The 27850-nt window shown below is 41.0% G+C and overlaps 1 protein-coding gene across 2 annotated transcripts; it reads left to right on the top strand.

The window, feature by feature from the left end:
- The first annotated feature begins 231 nt into the window (after nucleotides 1–231).
- On the top strand, nucleotides 232–27547 carry RAB32 (RAB32, member RAS oncogene family). 2 transcript variants are annotated; one of them, XM_059835415.1, is made up of 4 exons: nucleotides 232–246; nucleotides 7399–7579; nucleotides 24680–24957; nucleotides 27396–27547. In XM_059835415.1, exons 1-4 carry the CDS (start codon nucleotides 232–234, stop codon nucleotides 27543–27545), a joined length of 624 nt encoding a protein of 207 aa, XP_059691398.1. In that variant the 3' UTR covers nucleotides 27546–27547. The 2 variants fall into 2 exon arrangements, with proteins under 2 accessions (XP_059691398.1, XP_059691397.1); XM_059835414.1 differs by lacking the exon at nucleotides 232–246 and having other exon boundaries at nucleotides 7351–7579.
- Nucleotides 27548–27850: the final 303 nt, after the last annotated feature.

Here is a 27850-nt window from a genome sequence, read left to right on the forward strand (position 1 = left end):
ACCTGCTCCCTTGCATGAGCTCATGGTCTGTTTAAGGCACAGAATAGTACTGAGGTCAACACAAAATACAGTAAGTATGTTTAGTTTCATTCAAAATCTTTGTCAGAGAAGCTTGCCTTTTTGAATGGGAATAGAGAAAGGAAAGGGCATCTTCACCTCTCCTGTCGTAGTTGTGAAACTGTGCAGCAAAGAATGCAATGGAAAGCATCTACATTTTCAGCTGAACCTGTGATGAGTAAGTATGATGTATATTTATGTTTACATGCATGCTAACTGTATTTGCAGGTCTGGTGTAATATTGATCTTTTTCATTCTGTGTCCCACTAGAAAAACTAAGAAGCTGGCTGCATGTGACAAAGCTCATGCACATGATAACCTCTAGAAAGTGAGGTGGGTGGGATGACTCACAGTGTCTGAAGTTCCGTGCTTGCTTAGATGTGTAAGCAGAATGGGGACTTAGTATTGCATAGTTTAAAGAAGGTCACAGAACGCTTTTTGTTTCAATTTTTCTACTTTGCTCCATGTGTAAGATACAACAGATGCTGCTGCTTTAAAGGGTTGTTACAAATGAAATAAATTTTGACTAATTAAAATTAAATATGTGGATCAATGTGGATTTCTTTACAGTAGTGTCCAGTTTTCACTTTTGTCACTCTAAGTATCTATGTAATTTGGTATCTATGTTTCCAAGTCACATCTTTCTTTAGTCATACTTCTGTAGCTGTAGATATTGTTCAGTGTGGTACAGGAAAAGTACACTTGTCAATGAAGATAAGCTAAGAAAGATAAGGATTTTAGATAAGAATGACACAAAGCATTATGTTGACTCATCAACATAAACGTAATTGGGAGTTTCTAGTGCTTTCCAGTACTCCAGTTTCAGAACTGGTTTAAAACACGTGAAAAGTGTTTGCCTAGGGCAGCTCATGTCTGGCTGGTGCCTACTGCATAGTCTGCCCTTGCCCAGCTGGAGATGCTACCAGTGGCTGCTAGAGTAAATCCTCTCACCTCACTCTTACCTTCAGCTGCTCACAGCCTTGATATTTGGCTATAGGTGCCATTAGTTAATCACCATCAGGTAGGCCATTGCCTAGTCTTCTCTGTTGATGAGGTATCAAAATGACCCTAACTTTGTGGAAGAGATCAGGTGGAGGCAATGTGGATGGAAAGTAAGGGCCTTGCGTGGGAGAACTTCTGTTCCCTTCCTAGCACATGGCTTGGGAGTACTGAGGACACTGGGGGGACAACCAGTAAATGTTGGAAAAGATGTTGGGGGAATTTGGGGAAATAAGGTCCTCTAACAAACTGAAGTGAACAGCTAGTAAGGGAAGAAAGAGCTTACAGTAATACTTCCCTCAGTATTTCACAAACTATTTTGTCTTGCTTCCCTGAACCCCAGTCAACTGCTGTTCTCCCTCCTGGCCCTTAGTCTTCAGACCTGCAATGATGCTCTACAAGTACTCCTATTTTGCCATAAATCTGCCTGCCAATGACACTCCTGGGGAGCACTCCACTCGTTCAATACTAGAGTATTAAACTATTATCTTCTTCAGAGTGCTGGTAATGAAGGCAATGGATTTACCATTCTCGTATGCAAAGAGAAAAAAAAAAAATATTTGTAGTGGAGAGAATTCAAAACTGTTTCTCTCAGTCTATTGCCTGCCTAGATGTAGATTTACCAAAAGAAGGCAAGGAAGAGTTCAGCAGATCTTTAGCACTTCCACTACCGCCTGCCCCATCATGTGTTGCAGTCACAGCCGGAGGACAACACAGACTCTCAGTCCCTCTTCTAGACCCAGCAGTATTGTATCCATTCACCTCCTGATTACCACAAAGGCACAAAAGACTTTTCAAAAGAACAGAGTTAACAATAAAACAAACATAAGCCCAGAATTTGGTTAACAGGAAGCCTGTAAATGGGGAACAAGTAAGCTCAATTGCCATGTAAAGATGGCAGTGCAAGCTGAGCACCACTTATTTGCATAGATTATACAGATGAGTTAGTCTGAGGGAGAATATCCTATCCTCTGCACAAGACCATCAGGCCTCGTGAGAGAGGCCTCTGTGATCATCAAACGTCTCTCCAGATGTTTGCCAAAGACTGGCAAACGTCACTATTTGATGTGACTTCCTCATGGCTGGTTTCTCTTCCTCTTCCAGACTAAAGCATTCGTCTATTACTCCATTGTACAGGCAATTATTTTATGGGTTTTAATAAAACCTTAATATTTATTTTTCTAGATTTTCCAATTTATATTTAGGGTTGTTTAATACTAGTTTTGCCTGCAGGCATCCAGGATACATTTTACAACTGACACAGAGACAGGATCTGTATTTCTGCAACCACATCTTTCAAGTATAAGTAGAATTGTCCTATATGTAGGCTGTGTGTATATTAAAAGTTCAAGTCCCTATAATACGGTTAAATTTGTGGTCAGGGAACAACAGTATATCATATTGCCTTGTAGGAAGTAAAGCCCCAAACAGGCTAATACTAACACATAATATTAGCTTTCTGTTCATGGGTGCTCTCACACAACTGAAGGGCAACATTTTTAGTGGGTAAAAACTAAGCATGCATTTGTAGACCATAAACTCGTATAAAAGTTTCATGTAACTTTACTTCAATCCTCTTGTGTATGTGCTTTGTTGTTCAGTGTTTTACTTGGCCACAGCAGTATTTTTCCAACAGACCCCCAGCCTTGCGTGCTTATCTTGGTCTCTACTGTTTCTGTGTTACTAACACTAAAAGCAGTACTTCCTAGAAAACCACTGTTAAAAGAAAGCATTCAGTCACCTACGCTGCTCCAGGAAGTACAATCTGTCTGTTACAACAATACTGTTTTACAACACAGACTTTTTTTCCCCTTGACTATTGGGAAATGCTATGAGGAGCAGAGGAAGTGTTTTACCAATCCTCCATCTGATCAGAGAAGTACATGGAGATAGATAACATGGCGTGCAAATCTGCTCAGTCATAGCGTCCAAGAAGCTGTGCTTCCTCACCCAGATGCAGAAAAATCTTCCATGTGCCGTACTTCTTCCACTTTTCCAGGTACTCACACCACCCTTTCAGCTATGAATTTCACTTCTAATGCAACTACAGGGGAAAGTAAACAAACCGCATCCCTCTGCTTCAGCTTTCCTGGCCTGACTAACTGGCTGAACCTGCTGCTGTCCCTTCTTCACCGCAGGCTGACAAGAAGAAACATGAAGAATTCCTCATTTGCTTCAGAGAAGAAAAAGCTCAGAATGGGAAGGTGGGTATGAAAGGGAGAAATCATGACAAAAAAATTAAAAAACAGAAGGCCTAAACTGAAGTCAGATGAAGAAGAACATTCAAGGGAAAAGGAAATAAAAATGAAAAACTACAAAAAAGACAAAAAGGGAAGATTTTAAAGAATTACAGTTGGTATGATGAAAATAGAAAGGAGATAAGGCAAAATGGTGTTGTAGAGGAAGGGGAGGAACAGACTAACATGGGAAAGATTAGAAGAAGCAGTCTTGAAGGAAGAGAGATACAAAAAAGACATTAAGGATAAGAAAAAAAGGAAGCTACAATGTCATCTTACAAGCAAAGCTGTTTCACCAGTCCTTCGGTATTCATTGTGTAATGAACATTAGGCTATTAAAAGTTCTGAAACATTTCCAGTGAGCAGCCAGTTCCTCCAACCCAGCTGCTATCAGAAGCCAATGTTCTGATGTGTGGATAAACTGATAATTTAGCAAAGGACCCCAGTGAATGGGCAGGCTAATACCAGCAACTGTAAAAAAAAAAGCTAGTTTTTATTCAGATCAGCCTCCAGCCTTCAGGTTGAGAGGATACCAAAAGCCTGTTTTGTGAGATTTACATTTTCTTTTCCTCATTCCTGATATCCCCAATGCAGTGAAAGAAAAAAAAACAAATAGCTTGTACAATTGCTATTTGAAATATGAAGCAGGCATCTTATTTAAAGGCAACCAACCAGATAAGCTAGTTAAAATGGCACAATAATAACCCTTTCCTGGGCTCCCAGTGTAGGTAACTGAAGGTAAAAAATAATATTGTAATCCCAATTACTGTACCATGATGCCAACAACCCTTGTTCAATAGAGGATTTTTGCTGACATTCAACTGGTAAAGGGGAGTCAGTTAAAAAGTAGAATTACATGCAAAAGACCAAGTGACACCAAAATTTAGCTCACAGTATAAAGGTTATCTACCCTGCACTAGGTGGATGGTGATTATACTTTATTCTATAACTTTGTGCATGGCTGATTATACTGCACCACAGAGAAACAGAACAGTAATAACGAGACTGCAAATGACTGAATTTTGCCAAGCTGTTTCATATCAGCCAACTTGAATGAAATTAATAGTAATGAAATTAAGGCAAATTATTAGTTCAAGCAAGATCCACTGCTGTATGTTTGGCATGCTGTAATGTAATTAAAACTGATCAAACTATTAATCATGGAAAATTATAAGTCACATTTTGCCCTTGTTTCTGTTAGTGACTCTTCTGTGAACAGATCATGACTTTTACAGACTTGTTTTCAATGTTATTTCTAATTGCTCAAAATCAGTACGTGAGGAAAAAATTAACCTACAGGCTTCTTTCGTACTCTTGCTACCAAGTTTCAAGTACACTGAATTACTTGTATTCAGTTTACTAACAATAGTATAGTTGCTCACTTAGTTGTCTGATATGATCTATGTTCCCCGACAAAATGAGGAGGAGGAATGAAGAAAATAATGGCAGTAATGAATTTCTATGGCATGTAAAACAAAGAGGGTAGTAGGCAGGCCTAACAAATGGTAGGAAATGCCTGAAATTTCCACCCCATCTATGCAAGGAAAAACAATTTATCTAATGTTATGAGAAGCCTGCAATTAGAACAAGCAAATATTCCACCCTCTGCCATATAATGGCAGAATGTGCTTGGTAATCAATTAACATAACTCTCCTGTAAGTTAGGAAAGTACTATAAACACCATCTGACAGGTGAGGAATGAAGACACAAAGACTACATCTAAGCCTGAGGAGCTAGGCTTCTGCATCCATATTAGACCCCAGCCACGTCTTTATGTGAGCATGTGACAATTCACTTCCATCCCAAGTGGAAGAAGGAAAGAAACTTGGGCACCTGTGTGGGGAGAGATCTTCAGTGCATACCAGCCAAATCCCCAGTCTGAATGGACCATAGCTGTGCACGCAGATAGACTATCAGTCTTGATAGAGCTAAAGAGGTTTACCAGAACCCATAGTGGTTGAAGTACATGTACCTGAAATAAGGTGTCTCATATTCTTCTTCAAACTCCCAACTAATGGCAATGTTTCCTGTTTATCTCATCTCTTGCCAGAGAACATGTGCTACCCCGTGTCACCTTCCATCAAAACAAAAGAAATCTAATTTTTGAGTGACAGTCTTCCCTTAGTTTATATTCTGATGTTATTACTTCTGCTGGAAAGTAAATACTAATTAGAAGAATTGTATTGAAGCTAATGTAGCGTGACAGCTTAAATTAATAAATTTAACCCAAAATCGCTAAATATTATTTTTCTCCAAGAAGTCCAGCTTTTTTGCCTCATTTTGTGAAAGAGCTAGTCTCTTCACCCACTCCCATCTATGTTGCATGCATCAACTTTGTGTGACATGGAAGTAAGCATGCTTCAAGCCAGCTGAGAATGTCTGGATTATTTTGCTCAAGCCACTAACTAAAAGCATAGGAAAGGAATTCGTATATACAATATAGTGAGGAGCAACTGATGATTGCTTGCCAGACCAATTACCAGATGTTTTAACTGATACGTTGTTTCCCGTTGCACGCATCCCTTCACTCCTAATCAGATCGGCACTTGGGCTCCTAACTTGTGTGCACACACGCTGTCTAGACAGTCACGTAACATTTCCCTTTCAGTCCGGTCCTTATTGCTCTCTGGCACAAAATAGCTCTGTTAAGGAATTTACATGATAGCTAAATGTTACAGCACTGAGACAGTAGCACTCAGCCTCTCATTGACAGGACTGATGCCTGCGGTTGGGTGTTTCATTTGGAGAGCACGTTAGCAAAGATGTTTTTCTTCCCAGCACTTGCAATCTGCACAGCTGGTACTACATGGTCCTAGGGACAGGAAACTTATTTTATGTTGGGTTCTAACAATGTGTCTGTTCATTTACTGCTTTGTCTGATGTTTTTTTTAAAACAATGACAGAGCGATAAAAAATATTTTACTGAATTCATTTAGGAACAGAAGGGAACCAAATTTAGTTGCAGGTGTTTGACAGGAATCCTGCAGATGAGGAGGTGATTTCATCCTTTGTTACCTGAGCCTGTTATGCATGATGGCCTACACTACATCACTGCTCTTGCCTCCGCCCTGCCCTCGGCCTGTTTGCACAGGGTGAGCTCAGCACCACCATTCTCCAATGTACAGTTCCAGGCCTTATTGCAGGGCGTGCAAGTGCAGGGAGGTGGCTTGGGTGCAAACACCCTGCGCTCACAGGGCCCCAGGCTGGCTCCAGGTGGGGAAGCCAGCAAGCCCATAATGGAGAGGCGACTGTGGGTGCGAGTGTGGGTTACTGGAGTGCTCCTATTAGCAGACAACCTGATAAAGCCCTCTTTGCCCCACGAACCTCTGTGCCCCACGAATCTCTTTGCCATAACGTGCTTTGCCGAGCAGAGGAGAGAAAACCTGAGTGTTTTCAGAGAAGGGGCGCTCCCGAGATTTTACCGAGAGAAAACTTTGCTGCCACCACCAGTAAAAGGGGGCAGAGGATGCCTTCAGCAGGGAGCTGAAACCTCCCCGGCGTGAGCCCCGTTTGGACGCTCAGCTGCCGCTACGGCCGGCGCTCCGCCCCGCTCTCCTCGGGCGCTCCCCCGGGCACTGCCGTGCCCGGGGGAGCGCCCGAGGAGAGCGGGGCGGAGCGCCGGCCTCCCGCCGCTGCCGGCTGCCCCACGGACAGCCCATCCCGGCCGGGGGAGGAGCCGAGGCAGCTGCGGGGGGACCCAGAGACCCCATCCCGCCGCTCCCCCCTCCCAACACCCCCGGTATCCCGGAGCGGCGGGGCGGGCCGGGTTCCTCCCCCTGCCCCTCCCCGCCGCCCTCCCCCGGGCTTTTATAAGGCCGCGGAGTTTCCGCGTCCTGTGACTGCAGTCAGGTGGTTGTGGGGCTTCCCTCTCTCTCTATCCCGCTCCGTCTCCCCCCGCTCGCCTTCCCGCCTGGCGTGGGCCGGCCCAGCGGGGAGCCGGCTGGGAAAAGTTGGAGGAAAGTTGCCGGCTGGGAAAGTTTCGAGGCGGGAAAGCCGCGGCCCCGGCTGCTCGGCCTCCCCGCCGCGTCCCCGCTGCGCTCCGCGGGAGGGCCGAGGATGGCCGGCGGGGAAGGAGCGGGCTCCGGCGTGCCCGAGTGCCGGGAGCATCTCTTCAAGGTGCTGGTGATCGGGGAGCTGGGCGTGGGTAAAACCAGCATTATCAAGCGGTACGTGCACCAGCTCTTCTCCCAGCACTACCGGGCCACTATCGGGGTGGATTTCGCGCTCAAAGTCATCAACTGGGACAGCAAGACCCTGGTGCGGCTGCAGCTCTGGGATATAGCAGGTAAGGGCTGGGGGGGGCCTCTTTCTGCAGGGTGAGCCCCGAGGGGGCAGGGGCCTGTGGACCCGGCTGTCGGGGGTCCCGGGGCCTGGCCTCTGTCGAGGAAAGCGTGCTTTGGCTGTCAAGTCTGTCGTCTTGTTTTTCTCCTTTCCCCTATTACCTGCAACCCCACTTGTCTGCGTTTTGAGACGTAAGTAGAGGGAGGTCCCAATGGGGGACTGAAGTTTTTGACTTTTTATAGGCTGCGTGTGCTCCTATTAGCTGATGTTTGGGGTCTCTTGGTTTGGCCCAGGGTTTTACAGCAGTCCTCAAAAAGCTGCTTTGCTCTGCTTGCTGGCTCCAGGGCTCCCCGAGGGTTCCTGCTCATACTGCTCCTCCTGACCCGCTTGCCCAGGTGCTTGTGGCCTTGATTATGACTGCTGCTTAAATTCATTCATGGTTATGGCTTCATAACACTTCTAGAGGAAATAAATATCTCTTTCAAGTAGGTTATGTTTAGTAAGCATGCTGTACAGGTTAAAGGCAACTCAAATAGCTAAAATTGTCCTCGAAGTATGCTCAAACTTTGTTTGTTTGGAGTCACCTACTTAACTTAAAAGTAACTTGTGTCTCTGCAATGTGGAGTGAAGGAATGGGACTTGTGTTATGCTTAGTTCTATATTCAAATCATGGGTTTGTGTTTCAGAAAGGTACTTTGAGCACACAGAAGCAGAAAAGCCCTGTTCACTTGTCCAAACTACATGTCATTCCTTTCCTATATATAATTCAAAACCGTTCTTTAACACCTCTCTTTTAAGGACTCCAACTGTATGCCTATTATGGTTGACTTAACTTATGCTGCGGTGTTAAATGCCGCACAACAAACTCTGTTTTGCTGTGGTCTTGTAAGAAGTCTCTCCCCTCAGTTCCTTAATCATCTCAAGTTGGTATTGCATTTCTAGTGTTGTCTGCAGCCCAGGTGTTAACCTGCAGTTCTCTTCAGCCCTCTCTACTATGTTCAGAATATCTCCTTGGATATGAAAAAGGAAACTTTATTTCAAATGCTTGTGTTTAAACTTATGCTACTGGAAGATACTAGGATAACAACTGGTGGCTACTGTTCCCATGAACTCTATGCTTTATCAAGTGGAAGCTCAGAAAAGAGGAAGCGTAACACGTGGCTGCTGTAACCCTGTGACAGACCAGCTGTACATCAGCTTCTGGCCTTTCTGCTCTAAAGGTTATCTTAACACACTTCAAATATGATTCCTCAAACTAAAAAGCCTGCTTCTTACTGCCATATGCTGAAACACGTCAGAGATCTTTCTGCTGCTGGCCTGTAGGGCAAACAGAAATATTTTCTAATTGCTGTTTTGGAGAGCAAGTAAAATGTTGGCAAGCTTTCTCTTCTGATGCGTTCCTTTTACAGATCAGTTTTAACTTGCTTTAAATCAATTGGCAATATCAGTGCAAGCTGCTACAACACTCCAGATGTATTTTAGCAAGTCTGGGGTTCCAAAGATTAAAGAGGGGAGACTATCAGGATTCTGGGGTTTGGCAGGCTGCCATGCTTGTGTTTAACTTCTTCTCAGCCCTTAGTTTCTAAGACTGGGGTCGGCTGTGTGCTTTGCCAAAGCAATCTGTTTCAACAGGCTAGGCAGAAACTTAGCTGTAACTTGAAACAAAGTTTGGACAGAACCTATCTACATTATGGGAAGTCCTGTTGATACACACATGCATTAATTTAAAGATCTAGACAACAGTATTTTTCCCTCTTGATTGTTGTCCTTAGTGTATCTTGGACACTGCTAGGTGAAGACTGAGTTAAGAGCTGCTGATAGATCCCTGGAGGCTTGTGCTAATATCGCTGATAGATTGAAGAATAAAATTTTTCCTGACACTGAAATGTCTGTATACTACTCATAACACTTCCAGACCTATTGCAAATAATGCCCTACTAAACTAAATAGGCAAAAATTTTCCTATATTATAATGTGGTGCATATTTTCTATGAAACTCTTGACTAGTCTTTCCCTAGCAAAAATGAAAAAGGAAAATACAACTGTTTTGCAATTTGCACTCCAAACTCTTATGTCTAATCTGGTAGTTTGGGCTATTCTGTTTCCCAGGGGCTGAGGGTCACTCCTCCATCAAAAAACCAAGACCAAGAAGAGAAGTAATCTTAGTCTTAGTGATATTTGATTGGGCTGTACTTAGCCAGTGTGAAAGTAACAGTTCAGACTCCTATAGAACTTGACATCTCAGGTAAACGTTAATAATTAAAATAAAGGGGATCTTAGTATCCATAAGTATTGTTCCATGGTCTTAAAACTGCTAAAGTCCTTGACCTGGGAATGTGTTCTGCAGCTGACTATGTCTATACTTCATTAATATTTCTAAATACCTGAGGATTTTAGCAGGTTTATTAGAGAACCAGGTTGAAGATGGCTTCTATATATTCATAGCGCATATTCCCTAAAGTACTTTATTAAAGTGTTAATGAAGTATCTGAACATGTGATAGTCATTCCTTTTTAACTCATAAGTTCAACTGTCTCCTGCCTTTCAACAGCTCATGTAGATAATTTTGTCTACTGGTGTGTGCAGACAAACAGCTTTAGATCTCTTAAACAGATCTAAATCTTATGGTAAGTAATGTTACATGTGACTTCCCTGCAAGCAATATGGTGCTGGCATTCCTAATTGATTTTGGTGCATTTAAAAAGGCTTCTGAATTAAAGTCTAACACTTAAGCATAGTAAGGCATGTTATTTTTCACTAGATCAAAGCTTATACTTAACAGTTCATCATAAAAAGCTTTCCTCAAAGAGCTGAGTGCTGCAATCTAAGGTTCTGTACCCAAATCAATGATAAGAACTAACCATGTAGTTCAGTCATCAGCTAAAGATTATAATGCAGATACTGTGCTGGCTTCTGGTGTGATTGTAGTCAAAAGGATGAATGTTGTACTGTGTATTGCAATGCAGCAGGTTCCTGAGTGACTTCAATTTCGTGTGCTAGCTGAGGCTTTTTTAGTGATTAGATAATTCAGTCAAATAGAGCATGACAATGTTACACTGCCTATGCTTTTTTTCCTGATGAAAGTAGCCTTCTTGTTGTAAGGTACAAGGTAATGCAAATTTCTGCAGCAGAATCAAAGGAGGGGTGGGAAATAGTGAAGGGGGAAAAGGGTACTGTTGTGCTTGGAGTTGTATATTCCAGAAGTACTCAGGCATTTTAGTTTTTAGACACAGGTTGTAGCTTCTTGAATAATGGAGGTGAAAAAGCTTGGGAGTAAAACTGATCAGTCAATGTCAGATTATCTCAGTTGCAGCATGAAATATTCTGAAAGAAGCTGAACAGATGACATGCATGTTCTTACAGGAGCAAAACTTCTAAATGTTAGCTGCCCTTAGGCATTACTCTTGTTTTTTATCTTGACATGTAGAATTATGATAAATCTCTCTTCCTGGATATATTCTGAAAGTGTTAGAACCAGGTTAACCCCCTTGATCAAAGGACATAAACAACTGTCAAAATAAATAGGAGATAGGAATGAGTCATTGTGGTAAAGAGATACAAAACAAAGGAATCTTAATCATAGGGAAGTGCTTTAAAGTCTATTTCAATACACTAGAGATTCCTACTTGACAAGCATGCTAGTTTAGTGAGTATACTGCACTGACCACAACATAGTGTAGAAGGTGAATATAGCATATTGATGAAAGTCAAATATCATTTAGAGAACACTGTAAGGACTTTATGATAAAAACTTCTGATCTGCTCTAATAAGATGAGCAACTGAGGAGTGTTAGCTGCTGTTTTATGATCCCATTGACTATCACTGTTACTAACATCAACCTGTACAAACATGCAACTTTCTGGAGGGTATGGGTGGTAAAAGTTAGATAACCACTTGAGCTTGGCTTCTCCTGAAGAATGTCACCAATGACAACTGGTAGACAAATTTGTTTAAAGCTTTGACTGGGCAATTCTGCATTAACTTTGGTGTAATAGTATTCTTCTTCCAGGACTTCATTAGAATTTCTTTGTAAAAGTGTTTATTAAAACTGAAGTACTGCTTTAATTGGAAGACCATGACTAGGAAATTGACCGAACAGAAGAGGAATGATTGTACTTTGGTATTCTAAACATGCTCTACACAAGTGAGCACAGAGTGAAGGCAAGAGAATCTAGGCATAACCTGCCCCTATCTGTGTGTTTTCCTCACTCTTATAAAGAAACCTAATAAGTATGATAAGGAAGGAAGAGTGAAAAATGTGCACATAAGTAACTTCATCAGAAATGGATGCAGAACTTGGAGGTCAGAGCTTTTTCAGAAACTGGTAAGTGATCTGAAGTTATTTCCTAGTTCATATGCTGATGGAGATTCCAGCAGCAGCTGCCTTTGTGTGAAGATGGGAGCACTATCATTCTGGTAACAGCTGAGGCAGGTCAGAAAACTCCTGGTCAGGGTTGGAGAATCTTTTCTGTCCAGGCTTATGAAAAATATTTGAAAGACCTGTGACATTTCTGAGAGCTTTCTGCTTGCACACATTTAGGTATAAATCTTATGAGAAAGATTACTTAAGGATGATGTTGGCTGGAAACTTGCAAGACTAGCAGATAAAGTTTGAGGAGGCGAAAGTAGAAAACCTGCTCATGTTGAAAGGTTTTGAACACTGTCTTAGAAGTAGAGGCAAGAAACAGAACTGAAGGTGTATTATAGGTTTCCTCCTAGAAATCACCCCTCTGGGTAGTCTTGTGTAGGTGTCCCTGCTTGGGGCTCTTCTGGAACAGCAGAATTTGAGTTATGAGCTTTCAGTTGACTATGACTTGCTGTATTTGGAGCTCTACAGCTAAGTATCCAAATAAGTGCTGAATGTGTTAAACTGTTTCCTTTTGGTGTGTCTCCAGCCTTCAGACATCTCTGAATACAGACTCTGGATGTCAGCATGCTTTCTTTTTTGAATACTTTAAGTCATTTTTTATGAAATGCTATCAAGCAAGGTATGGTTATTGGTCTTGCTGATGAACCAGTTTCCTTCTCTTACTAGTGGGTTACTGAATCATTCATATTGGTGAAGGTTCTTTTGCTTAGTACTTTATTATATACCAAAGTATGTTATCTTGAACTAAACTTAAAGCCTGCGGCCTCATGGAATTCCATAAGCATACGGGAAATGTTACTGTCTTGAAGTTGGTGTTGTAAGGCAGTTTAGTATGGCAATTTTGATTATGCGAGAGAGGACTGTTCAGTTAATTTTCAGTTAAATGGTAGAATTGAGACAGATGTTCTTCAAGTGTCTTGGAAATAAGCTTAGAATTTCTCCATAGGCTTTTCTAGGTGTAGGCTTTTCTAGGTGCCCTACAAGAAATGGGGCTAAAGATGTGATCTTAGAAGACCATCTGATCTAGTACATGCTTAAAAGTATGCTGTATTGATCTTGCAGGTATTTTTTAATTTCTGTCAACAATAGAAATGCACTTAGTTCTTGAGCTTCTAATCACTATGGAATAGATGAAGCTTCAGCCTTATTTTCAAATAGGTAAGTTTCGTATCATATATAGCAGTTGCTCAGAAGCTTTAGGCTTTCTACAAGATCACAATAAAAATACTTCCCTAGCGCTCTGATACAGAGAATAAAGGATAGCTGGATAGGTATCCATCATATGGGCAGAGGGGAAGCTACCTTAAAGGGAAATGATACCTAAGTTCTTATGTGGAATACAGCAGATGGAAGGAAAAAATAGTATATATTGCACAATTAATTTTTTGGTCAAACTATAAAACAAACTAGAAAACTTTGCAGAAATTAACTTGCATTGTTCATAAGCTTTTTTGAGGCAAGTATTGGCTAAATTCTTGCCCTTCATGTAATACTGGCTCAAGTAGTTGGAAATTAAGCTGGTTTGACAAGTCAAGTGTATTACCCTTCAGAGACAAACTGGTGTAGACAATATTAAATATACATTTTCCTCTTAACATAAGGTGTTTATATGAATGTAAATGGACCTTTATCAACTCTACTTGCATCAGTGTTGCGGCTTCATCGTTCGGGTGTCTTCACCTTATTTATGTCTCCACTTTGCCTTTTACCAGTTTGGTTTTCCTTATATGCACAGCAGGACAGGGTGTCACTGAAGTGCATGTACACAAGTACAATTTGAGTTGGCACATGGTGTAAAGGGGTTGCTCTAAACTGGTTACCTGTCTTATGAAATGCAGGAAAGAAAATAATTTTAGCTGCCTTGTTCCAAAAAAGTCTCCAACATGCTGTACAAAGTAAGTTTCTGTGGTGGAATGTTAGACGTTCAAAGTTCTCTGGCTGTGGAGACACAGAACAAAGGTAGATGGGGTGGTAAGATTATGCTTTGAAAAATGTTGGGATTTCAGGGGTTTATAGAGCTTGTTTAGAAATAAATATCTTAACTCTGTCTAGAGAAGCTGTAGGAAACTTTTAGTAGCAGTGGCTTCTAGATTAGCAGCAAATGAAAACCAGTATTCCTCATTGTATGGACTTTTGCAGCTTTTCAAATATAATAGATTAAAAAGCAGCCTCTGAGCATCACTGTGAACAGTTTATGGGAACTTGTTCTTTAAACGCTCCCAGGCTAGAGTGCTGGGTAGAGCAAAGTGGCAGCTATTTGATATAAAATTCCAATCACACACAATGTGCTATGACACATTGACCATTTTAGAGATTAACATTTTTTCAGTCTCATGATAAAGTTGTTCTTGAGACAAACTGACTTTAGAATTGTTCTCCTGTGTGCTGTGAAATGCTGTAGTACCATGCAGCATAACTGTTAAGGGCACGGTACAGTTCTAGCTGCATGACAGTGCACCAAAGGAGATGGATTAAAGGGTGTCAGGCATGAAAATAGCTTAACTCTGGCAGATGACTTATTTAAATCTAGATAAAGCAAGGTAGGAAATAGCAATTCATGCTGTTGGTGGCACTAATTGGACTATGTCAACTTTCTCCTTGCATTAGTATTCAGAAAGTTTTTCCATATGTGCTATATTTGACAGCTAGTTAGAAATCATCATTTAGCTTGACTGAACTCTACTGGGGATGGAAATCTAGTGCTTAGTCAGGTACTTCTTCTCTTGTTAATTTGCTGTTTATCAAAGATGCAGGCAAAACAGGTGAAACTTTCTTGTACAAACATGACTGTCATACTTCTACATATAATACATTTGGTGCTGGACAAAGCCAGTTGAATAATAAGTGCAGTGTATTGCCTCTAAACTTCTTAAAGACAAGATAGTAAGCTGTTCAAGTCAGTTTGGACAACCTTAAATCATTAGATTAGTCCAAGGCTACAGGCAGCAATGAAGAGTTTATCAGTCGTGCTGTAAAATTCCCTGTGAGAGCTGTGCAATTGTTTGAGAAAGGCTTTCTTACTTTGTGGAAGAGAATAGTGTGCTGTTTCCATCTATTAGGATGATAGATGTGGTCAGTGTTACTGATGGAAATTGGGTGTCTAATTTCTGAGCACTTGCATGTCAGTGCTCTTGTGGTTGCACTGGTAGTGAACAGGACTGTCCTGCTTTAGAATAAAGTATAAGGATAGCAAACAGTGAATGGAGAGACTATTCACTGATGTTGAAAATTGAGGTAGCCAACAAATTATTAGGTAAGAAACTGGCTTTGTTGTGCAATGAAACTTTAGATCAAACTACTTCCTACCATTTCAGAATGAGATAGTGACTTCTAAGAACATGTGAAAACACTTTGATCTAAACAATCAAAATACTGCTGCACCTAAACTGATATTCTTCAGTGACTTTTCAATGACTAAAAAGTCTCTTGTACTTACTGTATATGTAGTATGCTGTGGATGTCAGGTCTCTGATAGTCTCACTCAATAGAACTGCTTCAGCTGCACTCTGCCACTGTCTAATGTAGACAGAACCAGAGTACCGAAGGTTATCTCTTATGGTAAAGTGGGAGTCAGTTGAACAAAGATTAACTGGCTGGTTACCTTTTCCCTGAAGACTGTTCTGAAGCGTTTGGACAGTTACTGTTGGGAAGAGGTCCATCCAGTGGTCAGTTAACTTTCCCACACTACCCTTAGTAAGAAAGGACACTAGCAATTCACTTAATCATCTGAGACTGCTTTTGTCTGTTAGAAACTGTAAGAGCTGCAGTCAGTGAAACTGTTTCTAGTACTGTCTAATACAGGAAGATACAGTATTCCTGTGTTCTTGCTTTTTACCTCTTGGTGTTTGTCACCAGAACCACAAATACCAAATATTACTTCCACAATGGTTAAAGTAGAAGTCAGGCTAGACATGCCTTTTTTAACTCTTACAGGTTTCTAATATCTGCTAAGCTGTTAGTATAGTTCAACACCTCTGTGGTTTAACCACTTGGCAGCTTTGCACTAATAGCTTAAAGGGGCAAGAACGAGGAGTGGAGAGATATCTAGCACTGACCATGTCGGAGTCTGTCTACTCTCAATCTACAGCTGCTACCCATGTGAAAAAGCAGGTAGACACACTTGAGCATGTCTTGTAATATTGATAGTGGTTTGGTTAACCTACTTCTTGCTGCATAACAGATTCAATCTAATTGGGTAAGACAGTTTTGGGACAAGCTGTGCTGGCTTGGGGAGAAGAGGGAATGCTGTCAGCAGTGGTAGCTTGCCAGTAGCATATTGATATATCTGGCTAAAAAGGAGCCTCAGTCAGCTCACACCTGACCCATGTAGTGATAAAATGTACATTAGATGTCTGGAGAACTGGGAGATGAATCCTCAGGGCAATTCTGGATATTTCCTGTATTGTGCCAAACATCAAGCTGTAGGACCAACAGGCATCCAAAGTGTAGTCTGTTCTTGCCTGTAGCTCCTAAAGGACGTAGGTGAGTTTTGAAAAGGACAGTGATTCTAACTCAGTGAGAGGATTGAGCTGCATGCCCAGCCATTTTGGACGGCACTTTAGCTTAAATCTGCCACACTGAATGACATGAACTTTGAGAGATGGAATTGTAAATAAGAAGCTGCCACTTAGCTATTCCTTGATGTTAGTATGTGGAAGCCTGATCCTAGAAATTCAGGGAGTTGGAGAAAATCTTGTAAAGCAGCACAACTGGAGCAGGGAAGAGTGCTCATTAGGTTAGGCCTTCCCTCGGCAGAAAGAAGACTGGAAAGAAGGGGTTTCACTTACTGTTGAATTGTTTTCTTTTTTCCTGTCTAGATGAATAAAAGCACAAGTGTCTCATGGTCCAGGAAATTGTCTGAAACAACTAATTTGTAGAGTTTGTCACTGAAGTCTAATAGCGGCACTGTGCTTGCACACTGTGTGGCTAATAAGGTCGGGGTAGTTGATCGCAAGGACCTAAGAGCCATGGTGTTGGCAGTTAAATTAGACTTAGTCTGGCTGTCACTAATAACCCTTCTTGAATTTTGGTAAGACTAATATTGACTATTAGTGGTCATGGTCAAAGTCATTAGTTGATCTGAGAACCCTTCTCATGATGCAAGGTGAATGTTCAAGTATTCCAGGCTAAAACTGATTTATTACAGCCATACACTATAGCTTAATAAGCATTCTGTGATGCCTGAGTTCACTGCAGTGTACGGTACCTGTTGATAGAAAAGCAGAATAACTGAAACACTAGTGGGATGCTACTTCTATGCATTTTGAACTCTCTTAACCTGATTCACTAGGTCTCTTGATCATTTTCTTCCCTACTGGAGTATTGTTGGATAGTTTTTTGGCTTGGTTTTATAGATTAGACTTATCCTGTGTGGTATAGTACTTCTTTCTGTTGAACTTAAACTGCCTTTTAAACTAACTGAACACTGAGTTTCAGCATTCTGAAGGATAATGTTAGCAAGAGCTTCTTGGCTTTATTAATAAACTGAGGACTTTTTGCTATTTATCAAACTTGGCAATTCTGTATTATTGGGTCCAGGCAAAGACTGCAAAACTTCATTGCAATGGTCTTCTAGTTAGCAGCAAACAACTTTAGGATGAAACTCTTCTAGTTGTGCATTCACTTCTGGATGACTTTTAGACTAAACTATACATCTCTAGCTTAAGATTATTTGATGTGGAACTGCAAAACTTGTTAAAATCAATTTTTGAGCTCTGGACAGCCATTAAGCTGATTAGCCTGTCAAAGATGACTTGAACTAACGTTACTTCAACAAAAGAAACTATTTGTTCCATCATTCTTCTAGTTGTCAGGCTTTTATAATTTTTGGTTATCTTTCTCTTCCTCATTAATGACACAACTTTTGGAGGATGTCAGAAACGCTAGTCTCATCTGAAAGCGAAGTTAGACTTTGTCTAGTTGTCCATCAGTACTCTTGATGAGATGTGTTAGTTGCATTTAAACCCTTAACAACTCTGGCTTCTGGGTCGTGTGGCTTCAGAATAGACTAAGCTTAGGTTTTTACAAGGTAGGGGAACTCGTGCTATACTGTTGGTATTGATAAACCAGAATTTACCTTCATAGCAAAAAAGTATAGCTGGGGAAGCTTCTTCATTTTACTCTCCTTGAGTAGATTTCTGTTAGTTCATATAAACTACATCTAAAGTTCATAAACTTCTAGGTATGGTAAGTAGTCAGGGAGATAGAACCCTGACAAACTCAATATCATGCATATCCAGCAGTCATTTGTACATTTAACTTGCTTTTTCTAGCCTCAGTTCCCATCACGTAGGAGGAGTTAAGAACAAAAATAATGGTAGGAGTGTAAGGTAACTCCTGCTAACTAAAAGCAAGAACTGCCACAATGATAAGTCACACTGCTGTGATAAACAGGACTCTCCTGTTTATTCCTTATACTGGGAAAGATTGCTGTAGGAGCTCTTTAAAATGTACTTCAAAGCAAGGTTGGCAGTGTCTGAATCTTATGATAACTTATCTTTTGCAGTGAAGTAAAGTACAAAGATAAAGCTTCTAACGTCAGACCTAGCTATAATTTTTTTCATGTTTTTAACTTATGGTTTACTCCTGTTACATTGTAAACTGGGAAGCAGTAATAGCTCCCAAGCTCTGATACATTTTTAAACCAAACTTAATTCCTGTCGTGCTGCTGTAGGGAACTGTATTCGTTCCTGATGCATGACATTATGCAAGTATTTCACTTAAAGGTGTTGCAATTACTGGAAAATATGGTAATATGTGCTGAGTCATTTAGGTGTGAAAACTTTGTGGTTAGAGAATGCAGAACTTTGCATTGCATGTACCATACCCCATTCCATACCCCCCAAAAAAACCTCTGATCCCTGTGACTGCCCTGTAGCTTAGCTCCTCATCTACACCTGAACCCCTAAAGCACAGAGAAAGGATAACTTTGTGGTAGCATCACATTTATGTCAAGGCACTAGAACTATCAGAATGATTAATCGTCTGTCCTTTCTGTACTACTGTAGTAAGCAAGTAATTTTTCTGTTTTCTTCTTTCCATGATTATACACACTGGAGATTTTAAGTCTAGTTCTATCTGATTACTTCTTGCCTTTTTCCCCTCTGGGTGTATGATCTACTTTTGGTACAGCTATTCTCACATGGTGAAATGACTACAGCAAAAATTCTGCTGGACACAGGAAAGGGAATGACAAATCCTTGGCTGAACTGAGCATGGCAAAAATTGAGTCAATTTAGTGTTAATAACCTAAATAGAGAATGATGTTCACACTCCAAAACTTGGAGGAGTGGTGTGTTCTACAGTTTGCTTTTTCTGTATGAGTTTTTTTGCAAGCAGAAAAGCACTTGCAAAAGATTAGCCTGAAAGTCCTGTTAAATTTTCAAAAGGCTGTTGCTGTGGTTTAACCCCAGCTAGCAACTAAGCACCACACAGCTGCTTGCTCTCTCCCTTCTGGTAGGATGGGGGAGAGAATCAGAAGAGTAAAAGTGCAAAAACTTGTGGATTGGGATAAAGACAGTCTAACAGGTAAAGCAAAGCCTGCGCACTCAAGCAAAGCAAAACAAGGAATTCATTCACTACTTCCCATTGGCAGTCAGGAGTCCAGCCAGGAAAGTTGGGCTCCATCTCACATAATGGTTACTTGGGAAGATAAACACTGTAACTCTGAATGGCCCCCCCTTCCTTCTTCTTTCCCCAGCTTTACATGCTGAGCATGGTGTGATATGGTATGGAATATCCCTTTGGTCAGTTGGGGTCAGCTGTCCCGGCTGTGTCCCCTCCCAGCTTCTTGTGCACCCCCAGCCTCCTCACTGGTGGGGTGGTGCGAGAAGCAGAAAAGGCCTTGACTCTGTGTAAGCACTGCTCAGCAATAACTAAACCATCCTTATGTTACTAATACTGTTTTCATCACAAATCCAAAACATACTCCATACCAGCTACTATGAAGAAAATTACTATCCCAGCTAAAGCCAGTACAGCTGTCTAGAATGCTCTGCATCCCCTAAAAGAAGCTCAGCCTAAAAGCATGTTGCACTGTCAGTAATAACAGGATTGTAAAGAAAGTCTACTCAGTTTATACTGAATTATCGTCCTGCCTCATGCCATGTACCTTTTAACACAACAAAACTCTTGCCTCTTAGGTAGGCTATGTGTTATTGCTTCTGTATTCTTTCTGTGGAATAAACGAATATATACATCCTTGTTCGACCTCCAGACAGGATGGAAGAGCAGTCATAAGCTAGTATGCAGGTCAGATCTATTGTTAGCGGATGTGAATTCCAGAGGTGATGTGAATTCTCTGTAATAAACTGTTTTGGAGTTTGGGCTACTTTAGAAAAGGACAGCACTCATACTAGAGTGTATTTGACCTATTAAAAGGCATTAAGGCATAGTACTTAAGGGGTGGGTGCCAGGAGGATGGGCCCAGTGTTTTTTCAGTGGTGCCCAGTGACAGGACAAGAGGTAACAGGCACAAACTTGGCCATCGGAAGCTCCATCTAAACATGAGGAGGAACTTCTTTCCTTTGGGGGTGGCAGAGCACTGGAACAGGCTGCCCAGAGAGGTTGTGGAGTCTCCTTCTCTGGAGATATTGAAAACTCGCATGGATGCATTCCTGTGCAACCTGCTCTAGGTGAACCTGCTCTGGCAGGGGGGTTGGACTAGGTGATCTCCAGAGGTGCCTTCCAACCCCTGTCATTCTGTGTGATTCTGTGATTAATCTGTAATACTACAGTAGTGTTGAGCTTGTGTGTGTTTTTAGGGGTAAGGGGTATCAAATCCTCCTAATGTAAAGATAGAAGCTTTTATGCTGATATGCACATCAGTTGTCTACTTTAACCCAAATTTAAATTACAGGAGAGTATGTATTAATCTTTTTCCAAATCTAAAACTCATACTAAAGAGCAAAAATTTTTACTTCTATCAAAGCCAGCTAAAAACAATACTTAAATGATTGTTCTAGACAGCTGAAGTCCATGCTTTCTAAGTGACTGCTAAAGAGTACAAAGTAAAGTGCAGTTCAGTGCAGGCTTACATTTCTACCAGAACTGCTGTCTTCTCACACAATGAGAAAAGCTACTGTACAAAGCTAACCTTGGCTTCTGCATTATTCTAGAGCTCCTGAATCTTCTAGTTAGCACAACCCCACTTGCAGTGGCTTCTCCTGATCAGGACCCCATGAGGGGATTCAGCTAGTCTTCTGCTCCACTACAAGACTGTCATTACCTTTCTGGTATAGCATATCTGGCTTTACCAACAAGGGAAGGGCTGCCATGGTGTAAAAGCTCATGCTCCAGTATCCCCCAGACTACATGAAGTCACCAATGTCAAGGCAGCAACTGCCAGGCAGTCTTGGTGGATTACCAGTCAGTGCAGCTCTCCAGCTCACTGTACATAAAGGCATTGGGCCAGGGGGCTGGGCAAGACTGACTACAATAAGATGATGGGAATTTTCTTGGAAATGGAATTGGTGAACTTGTCTGAGTGATGACCAAACTTTCTGGCCAAGGCTAGGCCCCCTGTTACTACTTTAAGACAAAAACATCTGGTGGTGTTTAGGACTCTTAAAGTTTGGTTATGATACGTACTTTGTAACTTTGTTTCGTTTCTTTGGAAGCTATATGTGAGCTTGTACTAGTACAACCCCTCTCCTATACCTTAGACCCACTGTGGTATGCAGGCTTCAGCAAGAGTTTTTGCTATAGGAGGCTAGTATGGCCTTCTTGCTAGCTGTTTTTTATCTTTAAAGCCTTTTTGGATGGGAGAGCAGTAGGCAGGAAGGGATTCAGTCAATGATAATGTCCTTCACTGTGGTAACTGATGACAGACGTGTTTACCTACAGCATGTACAACTATGTGAGAAATGATAACTGCCTGATAACCTTTTCCACAATTCCCAAATAACTTGGTTTTCACATGTAGTAATTATGCTGTCTCTATGCCTTGCTGGTAACAGTCTAGCAACCCTTTCTGCAACTAATCAATACAATGTAATTTTCTTATGTAAATGTCCATCAAGTTTTTTTGGAAAAATGTATAGCCTTAATTAAAAAGACTGAAATCCCCACAGATCTCCAACAACTGAATAGGGAGGACTAATGGGACTGTTCCCCTCACTGCTTCAGAATCATGTTCAGTCTCATGTAAATAAGAGCAAGTGGTGTCCATTTCTAGACCATTTTGGGGCCAAACTTGAAGAAATCTTTCTGTAGAAGACTGAGGTTGGTACAGAGCGCTGTAGACCTTGAGATTACACTGTTTTGTGGGCCTGTCCTATGGTGTGAAGGGATATACTGCCTGAATTGGACACAAGACTCAGGGCTTCATCACAGTCAGAGGCATTCCTGTGTAACAGGAATCAATGGTGAGACTGGCAGCTAAACAAATGAGGAAGCTGAGGAGTTCCTCATAGCTTGTGTGGTGCCATATGCAGTGAGTGGCTTAACTAAGTCTGACCCTGTACAGCTCCATTTAAAAAAAAAAATAATCCCCACAATCTAAATGCAAAGCTGCTTTAGACATGGCACACTTGATCTGCAGAAGTAGTAAAAGCCTTCTGGCCAAAATCTTTCCTACTGGTATTTGATTAATGAAAACAGTGGGCATGTGTACAACAGTTTTCAGTAAGACTGTACCAAAAACACCTTTTAGGCATAGGAATCCAGCCTGGAAAGGCGTAGGGAGACAATGTGAGTTACTTATACAAGTTCTGTGTGCACTGTTGGGAGACTTGCGTCAGCAATGTGCCTCTCCCAGTGACATAGTCACTGAGATGCAGGTTGGTGCCTGGCTTGTTGGCCTTAGAGTCCATGGCATAAATGCTGCTTTAAAACTTGAGCTTTGAATATGGAGGAAAGAGCTTTCCTCTTGCATGCTCCCTGTTCCCACACAGGGGATAATAAGCTGGTAGTGAAGAAATTAATGTGTAATTTCCACTCCTCAGAATATGCTGGCTAGTGATGCTGTTTTATGCAGCATCATTCTTTAAAGTTGAACAGCCAGAAATAAAGTCCTTTTCATAGAGCTTTATAGCTCTGTAACTTCACTGTAGCTGCTTCTTTTCAGCAACTCTAACAGCTGCTTAGTCAACCTTTTCAGAAAATGTCTATTGGGAATGAGCTAATTGGTACACTGAAGTACTGCATTAAGAATGAGGCAATTGAGCTAGAAAAGTGTGCTGCTGAACAGGATCCCTTGTCAAGTTCCTTCACCTAATGAATTTCTGTCTCTTTCTGAGCAGATGATAATACCCATTCTTGTAACTGTTTGTCCTTGCTAATCAAAGGCAGACTTGAATGTTTATAAACAGTGGATAACTATGTTCCAATTAAAATTCTTACTTTCCCTATCTATTCTAAAACTGCATATGCACTAAATGCTAAAAGCTGAAGTGATGATGCACTGTAAAACTGAATTATAAGGGACTACTTTTCCCAATAAAGACTTCTGAACAAAGCTATTTTACTAGCCTGAACTTCCCAAGAAACATGCTTGTGCTTGATACTGCTGTGTCTACTCCAGTACAAACACAGCGTGATGGTCTGACCTTCCAAACAGAAGAATAACTGAACTGGCACTTGAATTCTACACTTCAAGTATACTGACTACAATAGCTGTACTTAATAAGGAAAGGCTTTACTTGACTATACTCACTGACCATTTGGTTTCTTCTTGATTTTTTTTTTTGTGTGAATAATTGTACTTCAACTATTCTGGTCATCTTGTATCAAATCCTGGGATTGCTGTAGAACTCCTACAGTTGGAAATTCTTTCAAAGAAGGTCTCAGACTTAAAAGATGAAGTCAAAGATAACAGGATTAGCTAGAACTGTTAAACTAGCTCCTTTTGAGCTTGTCCCTAAGGGAAAAAATCTATAATATAGGTGACTTCTTCAGAATCACAGAATCACTAAGGTTGGAAGAGACCTGTAAGATCATTAAGTCCAACCATCAACCCAACTCCACCATGCCCACTAAACCATGTCCCACAGTGCCATGTCTACACATTCCTTGAACACCTCCAGTGACGGTGACTCCACCATCTCCCTGGGCAGCTTGTTCCAGTGTTTCACCACTCTCTCAGTAAAGAAATTTTTTCCTAATATCCAGCCTGAACCTCCCCTGGTGCAACCTGAGGCCATTTCCTCTTGTCCTGTCACTAGTTGCTTGGGAGAAGAGACTAACACCCACCTCACCACAACCCCCTTTGAGCTAGTTGTAGAGAGTGATAAGGTCTCCTCTCAGCTTCCTCTTCTGCAGACTAAACAACCCCAGTTCCCTCAGTTCCTCATCAGGAAGATGCTTTGAAGGCTGTTAGCCTTGGTGCTTGTAGAAACCCTTGTTCTCACACCCCAGAAAATCTCTGGGTATGCTTAAGTCTCTAGCTGAAGTGATTAGGTTTATATCTAAAATTTACAGATGTTTTTTGAGGAAAGAATTTGTGTATAGCTGTGCTGGTAGTGTCTTTACACATTACTTCTCAAAGAACACTACTTGACAAATAAGGTTTTTTAAAAAAAATCAGTGGGAGTTGGGATTGCAAACTGCTTTTAGCATCTGACTTGTATGGTACACATAATGGCTGTTACAATAAGATAACACAGGATAGAAGAGGCAATGTTGTATGAACTAGGCGACTAGACCCAAATGCCAAATTTGTATGTACTAACCTGGTACACCCATTTACACTGACTACAGTTCATGCTTAAACATACTCTCTCACTGCCCTTTTTCAGGCCAGGAGCGTTTTGGAAATATGACCAGAGTGTACTACAAAGAGGCAGTTGGTGCTTTTGTGGTCTTTGATGTCACAAGAGGCTCCACTTTCGAGGCTGTTTCAAAATGGAAGCATGATCTGGACAGTAAAGTACTACTTCCTAATGGTAGCCCCATCCCTGCTGTTCTTCTTGCAAACAAGTGTGACCAGAAGAAAGATGGCAGCCAGAATCCCTCTCAAATGGACCAGTTCTGCAGAGAAGGTGGCTTTGTTGGATGGTTTGAAACCTCTGCCAAGGTGAGTGTAAAGAGGAAACATATTTTAACTCTTCTAAGTATTGGCATAAGAATGGATGAATATAGTCATGTGGGAAAGGAAATCATCAAATAGAGGAAGTGACTCAAGTCTCTAGTGTTCAGCAAAAGTGGGAAGACTTGCAGCATATTTGATTTAGATTAGAACTATATCTTAAATTCAGAGAACCTTAAAACTAACTGGAAAACTTGATTAACTGAGTTCAGTAAGGTTTTTTTCTTGCATGTTTCAGGAACAGCGTGATTCTTCGGATGTTAGTACTACTAAACACTGATCAAACTGTCCAAAAGATACAAGTAATCTTTAGGTGCAGGTTTTTAAATTGTCTTCACTGTTGTGTGTAGGAAGTAGTAAGGCTTCAGAAGTGAACAAGCTATTTGCTCACTTGTTACTACCCACCCAGATGATAATGTCACTAAAGCACTTTCCTATTTTATCAGGCAGTGTCAAGACTGAACTCAAGAAAAACAACTTGCTCTATGTGTTAACTTAAGCTTAGATAGCTACTTTATTCAAACAGATAACTTTGAGTAACTTCATATATTGTACAGTTTTAGTGTACAGACTTGGTCAATGCACAGATAAGCTTGTGGTAGTTGAAAGTGGAATCCAACAGTTTCTTAAAGCCCAATTGACACTTAAAATGAAAGATTCTTCTAGATGAAGACAATGTGGCTGACAGACCAAATTACTGGTCTGGTTAATAACTCCTTAACATGGTAAGTTAAACTTTAAAGTCCCTCTTCCCTGGGCTTGCCTATTTCCTTTAACTGTTCTGGATGAAGGGACAAAAGTGATGCTTAGACAACTCTTAAAGAAAAAAGTCTGTAGGAAGAATATGAAAAGAAATAAAGCAACAAGCCTCTTCTGATCACTTTAAGAAAGAAGGGTACACAGTGACAGGAATTAGTTAAATTAACTAATAATTTGTTTGCATTTGAACAAATAATTTCCAAACCCACTCATCTGTTACTAAAAACTCACATTTTTAAGGCTTTTCAGAATCTTGGTGTTTTTATTCTTTTTGAGTATGCTTTGGGTTATGTCTTCCCTGAAGCTTCACCTGTCCATAACACTGCTATGCATAAACTTCAACATGGGTTAAAAATAAATGCAAATAACACTGGAACAAATACTAATGAGGAAGTGCAGTGACAGCTTGCATTTTAGGTGGCATTTAAGACATGACAATGTAAAACAAGGTTCTTGGTGCAGAGAAAAGTCCAGACAATATTAGTCCTAGTTCAGTTATGAATTGACTTGTTTAAGACTCTGGAGAGGTGGTTAGAATAGCTTAGCAAAAAGTCAGAACAGCTTGCTTGTTTTCTAAGCATACCAAATCAGTTTATGGTTTTAAGTCCTGCCTACTTAAATATCCTGATAATCTGCTCTTGCCTTTCTGCTGGAATTGATACTTGAATCTTCAGTCTAGTCATCAGTAATATAGGTCCTACTCCCTGTGGATTAGGGAGAATACTAAAGGCAAAAGAACTGCAGAGAGTATAAATATTCATAGAAATACCTTATGAACACCTTTACACTAAAATGAGGAGAATCTTCATCCATGCTGGGCAGAGAAAAGTGCCTATCTGCAAACTGCCAGAAGCAGTTTGTGGCTGACAGCCACAAGCTTGTAAAGTGCAGTAGCAATGGGTCAAATGTTCTCATAACCTAACCTTGCTCATTGTAGAGTTAGATCTACAATTACGGAGACAGAGCGCACTGGGGTGGTGGTATTTCCTTTGGAACCAAAGACAAGTGATTCCAAATGTGGCAGCCCTGTGGTGAGCTAACAGGTGGCCTAGCCAGCTCAAAGCTGTGGTCAAAGGCCCCTTGGCTTTGGCCAGCTTGGCCCCTCAGTAACTAAGATACCTAGAGCTGTATTTCAACAGGGTATCCTGCATGCACACCTTCTTTAGACTGTATGTTAAGGTACTTTTCAAAGCATGCACAAGAATATGTAGAGTGGCTAGCTGAGGCACCCCGATTTAGCTGAGATTTTGAGGCTGATAGAAAAGGTCCATTTACGTAAGTAAGTGCATCCAAACTGCAGCAGAAGCAGAAAAAGGCCCCAAAAGGTAAACACTACTATGAACAGTGTAATTGCCTATTACTTTCCTGATGCAGAAATGCACTTCAGCATTTGTGAGTCTTCCAAACGCAGGTGACATCTATCCCCCCAACTGCATACTAGATTAGAGTTGAAATACCCTATTTGTAATATGGGTGAATAACTTTGTCTCAAACCTTTCTGGTAACTTTTTTTCAACAAGCAAGTGTATGAGCAATGACCTGATGCCTCTAAGCTGTTTGTGTCATGCTGATGAGACTGTAGAAGAGTGTTTTGTATTTGGTCAGCTTCTAATAAGAATGTGTGACTTTCAAAAAATCACTGACTTCTTTGCTTTCAATGTTTTTAGGACAACATCAACATAGACGAAGCTGCTCGATTCTTGGTGGAAAACATCCTTGCCAACTACAAAACCTTTCCTAATGAAGAGAATGATGTGGGGAAACCAAAACTGGACCTAGACCCGTTGAAAGCAGAGAGTAAATCACAGTGCTGCTAATGCTACCATTGTTCAGTAAATGTGATGGGATGAGCAACAAGACTGTTCCTTAAATCAAACTGCTGCTATGGTGCTGCGTTGTGACAATCCATATGGGGTGTCTGGTATTATCTGAATAGGTGATTCTTGTGGGTGTTTACATATTCTTGTTTAGCATCAAACTAAGTATCTTGTGGATTATCATTCCACTTGCTTGAGTGGCTACATCTAAGTCTGATTAGTGTCTTCTTACTTGAGAACATAAGGTAGTGTTTACACTCCTAAAAAGGAACAAAGACAACATTCAGTGTCTAGTTTGCTTCTAG

This window comes from Gavia stellata, chromosome 2 (genome assembly GCF_030936135.1).
Source record: "Gavia stellata isolate bGavSte3 chromosome 2, bGavSte3.hap2, whole genome shotgun sequence".
Classification (NCBI taxonomy): domain Eukaryota; kingdom Metazoa; phylum Chordata; class Aves; order Gaviiformes; family Gaviidae; genus Gavia; species Gavia stellata.